We start from the raw sequence: 14,934 nt of genomic DNA on the forward strand, positions 1-14,934 counted from the left end.
CTCATAAAATATTATTCATACAATGGAGAAGTAGATTCCCACAATTATCATGTAGGAATGATACCAAAACATGAAGATGTGTTCAACATGCCCAATAAATACTGATCCAAACATCATGAAAGACGACAACAACAATCCGTTAGTCCCAACAATTCGACATTTGCTTTAAAACTAAAACCTGCCATTATCATTAAGAAAAGGTTTTGCCAAACAATTTTTTTTGTTACAATATAACTGAGAAAATGTCTTGCTATATGTACATATCTCAAGTGAATGAACAACAACAACAGCAATTCCTACAACAACTACAACAGAAGAAAATATATATTGATAGTATTGCTCTGTGTCCCGGACTTCTTGTAATAAAGAACAAAAGAATTTCTCTCAGAAATCATAGTCAACGTCAGTATTGTTCTGCGAGACAGAGTGCTTCACCAGGTTCCCTTGTTCATCGTATCTGTCCAGGTTTTCACATGGTGAAGGGAAAATAGAACCAATTGTGCGGCCTTGGACAAAGGAGCATTGGAATATATGCTTCTTTTTGTATGTTATGCCTACTGACATGTCCTTGAAGCTGATGTTCTTCACTGGGATTTCTTCACTGCCATGGATCCTGACTGGGACGCGAACCCCCTGGCCGTGGATGCCTTTAAAGTTAATCCTCTCAATTGTAGGTAGAGCTTTGGGATCAAAGCCTTCATCTGGATGTTCGTTGTAGTCAGTCTTGATGACAATTCCGACACGTACATTGTCAAATGTGAGGTTGTTGTATGAGATGTCTCGCACGTAGCCGCCTCTCCCTGGTGCAGTTTTAATCCTCACCCCACGTCTAGATTCCCAGACATGAAGGTTCTCGATTGTGACATTTGAAACTCCTCCAGACATCTCGCTGCCTATTGAGACTCCAGCACTGCAAGTGACAAATGAGTCATCATCATTCATATGTTAAGCTTTAACAGAATATAGGAAAAAAAAACAAAAGATGACTATAATCTATATTATACGTTCCGATACAATCACAGAAGAATTTATCAAATACTACGTGTTTACCTGATTTCCACTCTCTAAACTTATTGGGAAAACTTGCAATGACCCAACCAACAAGCCAGAAGGCCTGTTTCCATGAAGGAAATTCACCTTGTATGAACTAACATGGTGAATGCATGAGAAGCTACTAAAAATATGATACAGTGCTAAAACATTGTACAGCATAAGACTTTGCCATAAATAAGACACTTCTAGTGCTGAACCAACTCTTCATGTCTTATCCACTGGATCAGGTCATGCAACATTTAACTGAAAGTCAGCTTTCCAGCCACATAGCATACAATGGAGGACACTCTTATTGGACAAAATTGTTTGCTTAATAAAAAAATTTAGCCAGTTCTAATAGATTAAAAAATGGGAATTTATAATGCAATCTTAACCAATTTCTTAGAAAGAACATGGTAATAGTAGCTCATGTTGGCTTTTTACGTGCTTGGTTTTTTGTGTAAGTAAATGTATTGCAATTGCAGGTCTGCAAGTCCAACGCGAAGGTCATGAAAAAATTAGTGGCAATAAAAGCGGCTCATTTGACATGGTAACTAGTAAGCACATAATGTAGATCATGCTCAGAAACACACCTGACCACAGAACGAACTATGACATTGCGAATTAAAATGTTGGCAGATGGCTTCGCATATTTAATTCCATATTGATCCCAGCCACTCTTTATTGCTATTCCATCATCTCCCACGCATATGTAACAATTCTCAATCACCACATCCTCACAAGAATCTGAACCATCAACAAACAGAAATCAAAATCCAAAAGTTATGAATAGGCTGTCAGTGTACAAACGTGCATTTGTGCCACCATATTGTTCAGATTTCACTGATTAGACCAAGTCCAGAACTACACCCAAGCAGAATAACAGAGTGGTGAAACAGGAACTGGCTTAAACATATTAATAACCAAAAGAAAAACAAAAACAAATTTACCTGGATCTATTCCATCTGTGTTGGGAGCCCCAGAGACAGGGGCCAAGATGGTGACATCTGAAATAGTTACATTCTTGCAATCATAGGGATGAAGGGTCCAGAAAGGAGAATCACGTAGTGTTATATTGGAAATAACAATGTCTCTGGACCACATGAGCTGTACAAGGGGGCCTCTTGTATGCCTGAGAAGCTTTTGTTTAAACTTTGTCCACCATGATTGGCCTTGCCCATGTATTGTACCATTGTGTCCTACAGCATTAGGGAAGGACAACTTAATCAAGGAAGCAAATCTGTTTCAGCCATCAGCTGGTTCAATGGCAAGACAGATGTCAACTATTCAACAGAAGTGAATGAATAGAAAGATCAAATCGTAATGAAAATGCGCTTCATTTATCATAATGCATATCAAGTTCCATACAAAATCAACGGGAGTTATTTTACCTTGAAACTAGAATAAACAAAATAGAGGGCCGGATGATAGGCAAGGGAAGTTGCTTGCCCATTTACTTGTATTGCTCTACACTTATTGTATATGCTATAAAAATAGCAAGAAAGCGTGCAGAAGCAGAACCCTTAAGTTTTAATAAGAGCTTTTATGACATGTTTAGTCTTCAGAAGATATTCAAAATTTGCTTTGTAATATCATTAAAGAACCATCACATGGTTTGTTATTGACATATAATCACATCAAACTAAACCAACTTCAACATATTTGTTGTTTCACCAGACCCAGACCACTTCTATTATTAATCAAACACATTAAAGAAGAAATTCATCACTTGATATGAGGAATTAAAAAAAGAAAAATGTTAAGTCCCTACAAAAATCCATCATAGTATTATGCCATTCATATAGTAAGGTTTAGCAATTGTAAAATCAGGATAACACATTGTCTTAGTAATGGTATTAATCACTTTATAACACTTAATTTCTAAAGGTTAATTACTATAAGGCAACCATAATCAATGTGGAGCCCCAATATAGTTTCTGGACTTCAGTGCTTAAAGATTTCTATATTGTCTTGTTTGTCTCCAATGCATTGGCTGGTCAATATTAAAAGGAAACGCATGCTGGATGATGGAAAAAACATAAATAGGAAAGGTTCTTGGTACATAAACAAACCTGTTATTACCACATCCTTGAGGTTTTGACCATGAATCAGACTAGCATAACAAGGTCCCCCTTGTTCCCTTCCAGATCCATAAGATGGCAGTGCAGGCATCAATGGCCAGTAATTCTCGTCCTGTTACAGTCCACCAAACTTCTGAGCAAAAATTATAGCATTCTTTTCCATGACCATGCTTTAATAAAAGCGGAAAAAACAGATGCTGCACAATTTACTCCTCGTTTATCCAAAAAAAATCCTGGCAACAGGTCACAAGGCAACTCAACTTTGTTGACTGGTAATGTTAATCAATGAGAATGAGAAATTTACTGTTTAGTACTACAGTATAAGACAAACAAATGATCGAATCCCTCTCCTATACTCCTACATGCAGGTTAAATCAATGATTCGAGAACAATAAATTTTGTCAAAATGCGTCTCACTTCTAGAAACGACGGTGAGGTGCTTTCAGCATTAAGTAATATTCAGTAAACTAAAAGGCAAGATTGGATAACAAACAACTAGAATCATGATAGAAATGGTCAGTTTCAGGTAAGCGTTTAGACCAATTAAAGGTGTTCACACAATATTCCATTCACAGATAAAAAAAACTCTCTATACACGCTATGACATGTATCATGTCTCATTGTAGGTATTGCTGCATTAAAGAAGCTAGGAAACTTTAGAACCTAGAACTATAAAGACCAAGAGAGATTCAACTGTGCATCTATCATAACTGTGTAGGCCTCTTAATTTTAAGCATACTTCAACAAGAGGAACTGTGCCTCAAAAGGTGAGACCATACTATCATTGACCAGTGAATCATAAAGGAAATTATCTCATTTTATATTCAACATGCTAGCTGGAAGATGAATATCAAAATCCCTAATAAATACAGTATTCAAATTACGAAATCCACCAAACAAACACACACCCAAAAGAAATAATGTTTTAAGAGAAAAAACCAATTTTGTTCAAGTCTCTTTTATTTTCCTGTAATTCTATTTGGACGCAAACTATCATTGATTCCCTTCTTCTGTGTATGATTCCAAACAAAGATAAATTCAAAACAACAATCTTCCTCTTCATCCAAAATTTCCAAAATTCAAAGAATGCCATTAAATAATTTTTTTTTTTTTACCTGAATTCCAAGAATAACAGCCCCTTCGGCCAAGAACAAGGTCATATGGCTGGTGAGATTGAAAGGGGCCGTGAGCCAAAACCCAGGCTGCACGTTCAGCTGCCCGCCGCCCTGACTCCCAAGAGTCGCTATTTGCGCCACCGCCCTCACAAAGGCCTCAGTATTAAGGGTAACTCCATCTCCAACTCCCCCGAAATCCGTTAAATTGAACGCTGTCGGCCGGAGCTTTGGCACCGGATACAGTGGTGCACGAAGCCAGAAATTTCATCCGTGCTCCGCTGTCGCTCACCGAGCTCCGCTGCCATATAAACACCAAAAAGAATCCCACGATCCAGAGCACGATAAGAAACGCCCGGTGGGCCGGGATCCTCCCAGTCAGCCACCGCCGGTGACCATGGATGTGAAATCTCCCACTCGAAGAGAAGATTTCCACCATCGATACCTACAAAACTGCAAAAAAAAAAAATTTCAAAGAAAAAATCAGAGCAGGAGATGAATCTAGGGATTCTCTGCAAGGCAACAGATGAAATTAGTACCGATCGGTGGCTCTCTTCGATTGAAACCAGGAAATCCACTAAAATAGTCGAAAATAGGGATTGAATCGCAGCATTCGCGCTGAAAAATCTCGAATTTCAAAAATCTCGAGGGTTTCTCTTTTGATCCTCAAAAGGGCGGGCGTGAATGACGCGAGATCAAGATACCACACAAAGAGTGTGAGTACTGAAGAAGATGAGAACTTTTTGCATAAATACCCTTTAACTTTGATTAATTTATAATGACCGTTCATCTCTGATCTTACGGTTGAGATGAGATGAGATTAGTTGATTAATTAAGAATAATTAAGTAATATTATTAATAGGGTGATGGAGAGGTTGTTATGAAGTATATTGGTTTAATTAAATCATTTGGCGGAGTTTGAGTGTGTATTAATTAGCACATGGATGACAGATTTTCCAGGGAATTCATGCACATGATTGCTTGTTTTCTTCTGGTTTTAAATTCTCAAAAAATATATATATATATATATTAAAATATGAGAAAACATCCTCACGGACTAACGTAACCATAGTTTAATAAAAAAAAGATGAGAGACAGACAGATTTTTACTGTAGTAACTCAATCAACAATACCAAAAAAATTGCTTTGTTTTTGGTTCATTTTAGTTTAATTGTAGATTTAGTATTTGATGATTTATATTAAAATACGGTACATTTTATTTATTTATTTTTATTACACTATTATTTATCAAAATTCAAAACTTGATGAAGACCATTAAATGGTTGAAAATAAACTTATTTAGATTTAAAATTTATGATGGTGTGTAAATGATTTGTTTTTTATTAAAATACTGTATATTTTTATTTTTATTTTTTTATTATATTATTGTTTATCTAAAATTCAAAACTTGATAAAGACCATTAAATGGAACGATTTAACATTTCAACAGTTGAAAAACAAACTTATTAAGATTTAAAATCTAGACCGGTGCATAAATGATCGTTCTCTATTAATATAATCTTGAGTACTAAGAAAATATATATTAAAAAAGTGTAAATAAACTATACAAATTTAATTTAATTTATGAATTTCAGAACAATATATGATTTTTTAAAATAATTTTTTTTAAAGCAACCGACACATAAACAGGATACACAGGACCACAGAGCCATTGAATTCCGTAGTTAAAGCTGAGTTAAAGCACATATAAACAAAATAAAACAGTAAAAAAAAAAGGCTCGTAAATTCGTCAAAACTCATTTCCTATTTTATTTGACCCGGTCAAGAACAGCAACGTCCAATCACGTATCAACCACTGAAATTTTTACGTGTATTTTTACACATATACCCTTATTATATTTAATTATTTAATAACTCAATAAAAATCACTACACTTTTCACTATTTACTTAAATGATGGTTATAACTATATGTATGACATGTTAAATATTTAGATAAAAACACATAAAATTTTTCTATTTATTATCAAATAATAATAAAAAAACAATTAAGGCAAAAGGGTATGTAAGTAAAAAAGAATTTCTAAAAAAATAAAAAAAGAAAAAAATATAAAAAGAAAAAAAAAGGAGAAAATCAAAGGCCGGGCATCATTCTTCTCCGGCCAGTCAATGGCCATGGCCATGGCCGTGAGATTCATAGCAACCATCATCATCATCATCATCATCGTTCTCCTCGATCTCTCACCGTTTTCCACGGCCATCGACGGCGCCGGAGAAGGAGCAGCTCTTATCCAATTCAAGCAATCTCTAAGCAATGCCCCAGGCCTCTCTTCATGGCTCCCAAACACGTCTCCTTGCAATCCCAATGCTACATGGACCGGCGTCCTATGCCAGAACGGCTTCGTCGCCGGCCTTCGTCTTGAACGTCTCGGCCTTTCCGGCAAGCTCAATCTCATTTCTCTCAAACAACTCCCGGGTCTCCGAGCCATTTCCCTTGCCGGAAACTCCCTCTCCGGTCCTCTCCCTGACTCCCTCTCCAGCCTCACCACTCTCCGTGCTCTTTACCTCCAAGCTAACAATTTCTCCGGCATCATTCCTCCAAACTTCTTCTCCAAAATGACTCGCCTGAGAAAACTCTACCTCGCCGGAAACCACTTCTCCGGCGCAATCCCAATCTCAATATCCCAAGCTAAAAGTCTCATCATTGTCTATCTTGAAGGAAACCAGTTCTCAGGTTCCATCCCTGATATTGCATCTCTCAAAGCATTGAAATCATTCAATGTTTCTCATAATGCATTGGAAGGAAGGATTCCGGCCAGCGCTGCTAAGTTTGATGCTAGTGCATTTGCTGGTAATCCCTGGTTTGTGTGGAGAACCTTTGGTGAATAAACCGTGTAACTCACCACCAGCGCTAGCACCGGCACCGGCACCGTCACCCGACGCCCAATCTCTCACCATGCAAACCATCCTCGCTGCCGCCGCCGCTGTCTCTAAAGAACAAGGCGCGACGGATACTGTGACTGATACCATTGGGTTAATCATGCTTGGTATCATGAGATTTCAAATGTTCTTGAGTTTTTATTTATGTTTTTTGTTTATTTTTATTAATATGTTATGGTTTTAATGTTTTCAATATATAGGTATAATATTTGTTCTTTCTTTTCGGAGTTATCATATGGGGTCTAGCATTCGCTCATCAAGGTGATGAAGGGGATGATTACAGCACGCTGAATCACAAGCTAAACCCTTCGGAATCACTCGCCGGAGATTCCTCCCAAGCTCACAGCTCTATACATCGGAGCATTGACATAGGAGGAGGAGGAGGAGGAGGAGGAGGAGCTAAAGAGGTGGATGGAAATACAGTGGAGCTAGTGATGGTGAATGAAGAGAAAGGACCAATAACATTGTCTGATTTGATGAAGGCTGCGGCGGAGGTGTTGGGGAGTGGAGGGTTGGGGTCTGCTTACAAGGCGGTGTTGCCGACGGGGTTGCCGGTGGCCGTGAAGAGGATGAAAGATATGAACAGGGCATCACGTCAGGGCTTTGAGACAGAGATGCGGCGTCTCGGGCCGGATGAATCATCCCAATGTTTTGCCACCTTTGGCTTACCATTATAGGAAAGAAGAGAAGCTTCTTGTCTCTGAGTACATGCCTAAAGGAAGCTTGCTCTACGTACTTCATGGTACTTAATTATCATAACATAACATGTATATATATATATATATATATCTACGTGTAATTAATTAATTAGTATATATATGTTGTTTTGAAGGAAATCAAGGGGTAGACCATGCAGCATTAGACTGGCAAACACGTATGAAGATCATATTAGGAATCACACGTGGAGTTGCATATATCCATGCAGAGCTTGCACCCTTCATGGACGTACCCCATGGCAATCTGAAGTCTGGCAACGTGCTACTTAACAATGACTTTGAACCTGTGATCGTTGACTATGGCTTCATCTCTTTGGTCAACCCTCCTCAAGCTTCGCTGACCATGTTGGCTTTCAAATCGCCTGAAGCTCTCAATGGTCACCACGTGTCAAACAAATCAGACGTGTATTGCCTCGGGATCATAATCCTAGAGCTAATTACAGGCAAATTTCCTTCTCAGTATCTGAATAACACCAAAGGGTGGTACTGATGTGGTGCAATGGGCTCGGTCAGCTGTTGCAGAAGGTCATGAGTCTGATTTATTGGACCCTCAGATTGTAATTGCTCCGGCTTCAATTACGGTTATGCAACAATTGGTTCGGGTCTGTTTGGCTTTTGTTGAACCGGACCCGGACAGGAGACCGGACATGGTGGAGGCTCTTCATCGGATCGAAAAGATTGCTGCTACAACAATAGATGGTTATGCCGGAAATCGGCACGAGAATTATGTACGGAGTACTTCACAATCGGCTCGACGGAGGTTTGATGATAATGAGGATGATGACAATGAGTTATTTCCTGTATCGTGATTGTATCATGTGTATGTGTATGTGTATGTTATGATTAGATGGAGGAGTAATGTGTTTGATCTGTTATATATGCAAATGAAAAACCGATGATGTGTTGCTTCTCAAAGGAAAAACAAAATTATTATGTATTGCTTCAATAGTAATAAACTATATATACATACATGTAAAGATTCGTGTTTAATTGTGTATTTTTCTGTGTTTTTAGTCATTCTAAATATTTTTAGGTACAATTAAGTTTTCATATTTGGTCGAGTTGGGTCGTTCTAGTCCACGGTAATATTTTTAGATACAATTAAGTATTCGTATTTGGTCGAGTTGAATTGTTCTAATCCACGGCAATATTTTTAGGTTCAATTAAATATTTGTAATTTACATTTGCTCATCTACATCGCAGACTAGAATGACTCAACTTCTGAGAAATTAATTGTACATAAAAATATTGTAAAAACTAAAAAAAAATAAAAAGTAAACATCTATATAACAACTAAACCGTGTGTGTGTATATATATATGGTATGATTAATGGAATCAAAATTAGTAAATTAACTAAAAAGTGGATTATTTCAAAATAAAAATTTATAAAGGAAATAAAATTTTCAGCTCATTCCCACTATTACTTGAGGGGCCCTTATATATATATATATATATATATATATATATATATAAAAGGAAGGCCTTTTTGGTTTCGCGAGCTGGTCACTGCCGTGGTTTCCTTCGAGAGGGAAGCCGCTTCAAGGTTTGTGCTTTGCTTCCATGGTTTATCATTCTCTTTGTCCTCTAGGGTTTCGATTGTTCCCATTTCTTCTCGTGTTGGTGCTGGATTATTGTGGTAATTTTTTTAAATTTTTTTTTAAATTTTTTTTTGGTTTTAATGGGGATGGAATTGGATTTCTAGGGTTTTGTTGGATTGATTTGAATCGAGTTGTCTGGGAGAGGGGAGGATGGAGGAGGTGAAGCATCGGTCGAGGAGGGAGGATGGGGAGAGGAAGGAGGAGTCAAAGAGGGAGAGGCACCGGGAGAGGGAGAAGGGGAGGGATAGGGATAGGGATTCTGTCGAGCCAGAGAGCAGGCGATCGGAGAGGGAGAGGAGTTCTGATGATAAGCACCGGGAGAAGCATAGAGATCGGAAGGACCGTGAAAGGGATAGGAATGGTGATTTTGTCGATCGGGATGCTCGCAGGTCGGAGAAGGAAAAGGATAGGGATAGGGATCGTGGCAGGGATAGAGATTCGCGGCACAAAGAGAAGGAGCGGGACAAGGCCAAGAAGGATGTGGGCAAGGAGGAGAAGGAGAAGGATAAAGAGAGGGAGGAGAAGGAAAAGGAGAGGACGAGAGAGAGGGAGAAAGGAGAGGGAGGAAAGAGCTAGAGAAAGGGAAGAGAGGGAGAAGGAGAGGGAGGAAAGAGCTAGAGAAAGGGAAGAGAGGGAAAAGGAAAGGGCCAGAGAGAGGGAAGAGAGAGAGAGGGAGAAGGAGAGAGCTAGAAAGAGGGAGGAAAGGGAGGAGAGGGAGCGGGAGAGGACCAGGGAGAAGCGTCGAGAAAGGGAACGGGATGAGGATAGAGAGGAGGATGGAAGGGACCATGAGAGGAAGAGGCGGAGGAGGGAAGACTCCAGGGAGCGAGATCGTGAACGGAGTAGTCGGTCAGAGAGGCACAAAGAGGAGGCAGAGGATCACGAGGAGAAGAAAAAGAAGACCCGTGAGGAGGATATGGAGGAGGAGCAGCGCAAGCTGGATGAGGAGATGGATAAGAGGCGGCGGAGAGTTCAGGAATGGCAAGAGTTAAAGAGGAAGAAAGAGGAACAGGAGAGAGAGAAGATGGGTGAGGGTAATGCAGATGAGGAACCCAAGTCTGGGAAGAACTGGACCTTGGAGGGTGAGTCTGATGATGATGAGTCTGCACCTATTAAGGTGGATGAGAAAGATACAGCAGCAGGTGAAGATTCTGTGAAACCCAGTGTCGAGGATGCTGATGCGATGAATGTTGATTCAGGAGATGGGAATGTTGTGCCTGATGGAACAACTGATGGTGCTAATGAAGAGGAGGAAATTGACCCATTGGATGCATTTATGAATTCGATGGTGTTGCCCGAAGTTGAGAAGCTGAACAACAGTTCTGAGAATGCTGTGAAACCTGAGGAGAAGATAACCGAGACTGAGAAGAAGGCTTCAAAGGATGGTCTTAGTAATGGAAATCAAGCAAGGAAGGCGGCCAAGAGTTCTGTTGGCAGGATACTTCCCAGTGATGATTCTGACTCTGATTATGGCGATCTTGAGAATGATGAAGTAAATCTTGAAGATGAAGATGATGATGATTTCATGAAACGAGTGAAGAAAACGAAGGTTGAGAAGTTGTCTATTGTGGACCACTCGAAGATAAAGTACCCAGAGTTCAGGAAAAATTTCTACATTGAAGTCAAGGAGATATCCAAGATGACTTCTGAGGAGGTTGCAGCCTATAGAAAACAACTTGAGTTGAAGGTTCATGGGAAAGACGTGCCAAAGCCTATTAAAACATGGAACCAAACTGGATTGACAAGCAAGATTTTGGATACAATTAAGAAACTTAATTTTGAGAAGCCTATGCCTATTCAAGCTCAGGCGTTTCCTATAATTATGAGTGGCCGAGACTGCATTGGAATTGCGAAGACTGGTTCTGGTAAAACGCTAGCTTTTGTGCTGCCAATGTTGAGGCATATCAAAGACCAGCCACCTCTGAATTCTGGAGATGGGCCAATTGCGCTTATAATGGCTCCAACCAGGGAGCTTGTGCAACAAATTCACAGTGATATCAAGAAATTTGCAAAGGTTTTGAATATAGGGTGTGTGCCTGTGTATGGAGGCTCTGGTGTTGCACAACAGATAAGTGAACTGAAGCGAGGTACTGAAATTGTTGTCTGCACTCCTGGAAGAATGATTGATATCCTTTGTACCAGTGGTGGAAAAATAACAAACCTTCGCAGAGTGACCTACTTGGTTATGGATGAAGCTGATCGAATGTTTGATATGGGTTTTGAGCCTCAAATTACAAGGATAGTCCAGAATACCCGACCGGACCGGCAGACTGTGCTCTTTTCGGCGACTTTTCCTCGGCAAGTTGAGATCTTGGCGCGCAAGGTGTTGAACAAACCTGCTGAAGTTCAGGTTGGAGGAAGGAGTGTTGTTAACAAAGATATAACCCAGTTGGTTGAAGTCAGACCAGAAAATGAAAGGTTTTTAAGACTCTTGGAACTTTTGGGAGAATGGTACGAGAAGGGGAAAATCCTTGTCTTTGTCCATTCACAAGACAAATGTGATTCCTTGTTCAAGGAACTAATCAGACATGGCTATCCTTGTCTATCACTTCATGGGGCGAAGGACCAGACAGATCGGGAGAGTACCATATCTGATTTTAAGAGCAACGTCTGCAACTTGTTGATTGCCACAAGCATTGCTGCTAGAGGTCTTGATGTTAAGGAACTTGAGCTGGTGGTTAATTTTGATGTCCCAAACCATTATGAGGACTATGTTCATCGGGTTGGCCGAACAGGGAGAGCTGGAAAGAAGGGTTGTGCTATCACATTTATTTCAGAGGAAGATGCGAGATATGCTCCTGATCTTGTGAAAGCTTTGGAACTTTCAGAACAAGCTGTTCCTGAAGATCTTAAGGCGCTTGCTGATGGGTTTATGGCAAAGGTGAATCAGGGTATGGAGCATGCTCATGGAACTGGCTATGGAGGAAGTGGTTTCAAGTTCAATGAAGAGGAGGATGAGGCAAGGAAGGCTGCGAAGAAAGCTCAAGCTAGAGAATTTGGATTCGAGGAGGATAAATCAGATTCAGACTCTGAAGATGAAGGGATCCGGAAAGCTGGAGGAGATCTTTCACAGGCTACTTCTATTGCTCAAGTTGCTGCGTTAGCAGCTGCTAAAGCTGCTGCTTTGACAGCTCCTGCCACTACATCTGTGTTGATGCCTACTGGGAATTTGCCTGCTGTGCCAATCCCGGTTGTACCAGGCCAATCTGTGGCTCCGTCTCTCCCTGTTGTGGGTGTGCCTAATGAAGCTGCTGCTCGGGCCACTGCATTAGCTGCTGCCATTAATCTACAACACAATTTGGCAAGGATCCATGCTGATGCCATGCCAGAGCATTATGAAGCCGAACTGGAGATTAATGATTTCCCCCAGAATGCTCGTTGGAAAATTACCCACAAAGAGACCTTGGGTCCAATTTCAGATTGGACGGGAGCTGCAATCACCACGCGGGGGCAGTTTTTTCCTCCTGGTAAAATTCCTGGTCCAGGAGAACGCAAGCTTTACCTATTCATTGAAGGCCCGACCGAGTCTTCTGTGAAGAAAGCTAAAGCTGAAGTAAAACGAGTGCTAGAGGATTACACAGCTCAAGCATTATCTCTCCCTGGTGCCGCCCAACCAGGCAAGTATTCTGTCATTTAAGGCATGCTCCTATTGGTATTAGTCTATGAGAATGAGATGCTTCATATGACTTTATTTTTAATTGTGACAGATATAGTTTCAGTCTGTTGTTACTGACATTTTTCATGTGCAAAGGTGTATTTTTTTGGCATCTGTTAATTAGTTATGTTAGTTTCTTATCTGGACACAAAATGAAACCTCAATATGGATCCTTATTGTTTACACATGTCTTACAATATGATTTTTATTTTCATTTGTTCTTGGTCCTTTGCATATTGCTCTTGTTTCTACCTTTGGGGATCCCTTAGAAGAATTCTATCATTTGATTGCACTGTCCTATCTGTTCTCAGGATTTAGGGGATGCAATATTATATTTTAATCTGTTCCACGTGTTTGAGTTGGCATGCTATGGTTGTATTATTAAAATCAGAGATTGGATAAAATTATCTCGTGCGTTGCTTGTCAGTGATATGAATCCTTCATAATAATTTATTATCTCAGTGTGGCTGAGGAGTTAGTCTACCTGTTTTGGCCATGAGATTAAGCTGCCTTCTTGTTTATTAATCATAAGTACTTATTAGTTCTTTTTCAACCTTCTCTGCATCTTCAAAGGAGAAACTGATTTATCCTTTTGCTAGCCAATGTTTCTTCATCTTTATGGTAAGCCCCTTGTATAATTAGGCAGAGTCTTAGTGAACTTCATTGAATTTTTAACTGATTATAGAAATGTGACAATCCAAAATTCAGTGCTAGTGAAGTTTCCATCTGATTGCCCCCATGGATCACTTGTTAAACTATCTAGAGTTGTACGCTTTGCTGTAAGCTGTTGTTGTGTATTGATCTTTCCTCTGCCGAACTCCTTTTTGCTTTTCCTGGCTTAGTTTGAATTTTGATGACCTCTGTGTGAACTACTTTCTGTTGGTATTCCTAAATCTGCAGTCTCGGAGAGAACCTAGATTAGATGTGTATTGTCTTGGTATATGTACTTCTTAAGCATGCCTCCAACCATTTGTCAAATCCGAATCATGTAGATCTTTTATTTTTTGGCCTTCACAAACTGAACTGGCTTGTTAAGGGATTCCTGTAAAACTCAACCTTTGTTTCATTATCATGCACATTGGTCACTAACTTATTTTGTTGAGTTGCTGTGATTGGCAAAGACATTTTGATTGTCTTCTTGAATTTTGGATGTCTTCTCCCGGTTTGATTTTTTTCCTTTTCATCCTTTTACGCGAGGGAAATGGTCTATACTTCTGCTTGGTTCTGCAACCGCACTGACCAACATGGTGGCAAGCTGACTGGCAAGACAGACGGTGGGACCTAGATTTTTTTCTTCAACCCACCATATGTGTGTGCCTGTTGTCTTTTGATACCATTTTATCTGTGCTTGTTGTAGGTTTGGATGGGAGCATCCAGGGCTCTTTGGTAGCTTGGATATCAGTTCCAATGTAACCATTCCTGCCTACCGACATTCTTTCAACTTTTCTTTAAGTAAATATGATGTTTTCCGCCGATTTTCCTATTGATTGATACTGATAGTCTTTCCCAGTTTTCTATCTATTGGTTGAGATTGATAAGTTAAGCTTGAATCATCGCATGTTGTCTGCCTCCTCCTCGCCATTCTGGATGGGCTGGAAAAAGGCTACAATGAGTACAAGGTCAGGTATAAAGCCATTCTGATCTAGTTCAAGTTGCAATCCTTTTTTATCCTTCCTCTTTTTTAGTTGTCCAGATGCATGTTTGATTTTGCTTAGTATGTGTGGGTGTGTCAAAAGTGTACATTTTTATCATAATAATTTCAAAACTTTGGTATTGTTCATTGCATTCATGTTGGTTGATTCACTTCAGTTTGTGCAATGTTCAATCAATCCTGGAGAAG

The 14,934-nt window shown here is 39.7% G+C and overlaps 2 protein-coding genes and 1 pseudogene across 2 annotated transcripts; 2 read left to right on the plus strand and 1 right to left on the minus strand.

Annotated features, from left to right (window-relative positions):
- Positions 1-159: 159 nt before the first annotated feature.
- LOC120263709 (probable polygalacturonase) lies at positions 160-4,932 on the minus strand. The gene is given in 7 exon segments (XM_039271678.1): positions 160-910; positions 1,626-1,779; positions 1,983-2,231; positions 3,105-3,225; positions 4,229-4,492; positions 4,494-4,678; positions 4,765-4,932. Coding segments are annotated over 6 exon segments (1,485 nt in total). The 5' UTR covers positions 4,665-4,678; positions 4,765-4,932; the 3' UTR covers positions 160-384.
- A 1,421-nt stretch (positions 4,933-6,353) lies between these two features.
- On the plus strand, positions 6,354-8,649 carry LOC120263615 (annotated as a pseudogene).
- Positions 8,650-9,323: 674 nt separating this feature from the next.
- On the plus strand, positions 9,324-14,879 carry LOC120263956 (DEAD-box ATP-dependent RNA helicase 42-like). Its single transcript, XM_039271936.1, is given in 3 exon segments — positions 9,324-9,384; positions 9,544-9,994; positions 9,996-14,879. Coding segments are annotated over 2 exon segments (3,486 nt in total). The 5' UTR covers positions 9,324-9,384; positions 9,544-9,589; the 3' UTR covers positions 13,077-14,879.
- Positions 14,880-14,934: the final 55 nt, after the last annotated feature.

Source organism: Dioscorea cayenensis, chromosome 6, assembly GCF_009730915.1.
Source record: "Dioscorea cayenensis subsp. rotundata cultivar TDr96_F1 chromosome 6, TDr96_F1_v2_PseudoChromosome.rev07_lg8_w22 25.fasta, whole genome shotgun sequence".
In the NCBI taxonomy this organism is placed as follows: domain Eukaryota; kingdom Viridiplantae; phylum Streptophyta; class Magnoliopsida; order Dioscoreales; family Dioscoreaceae; genus Dioscorea; species Dioscorea cayenensis.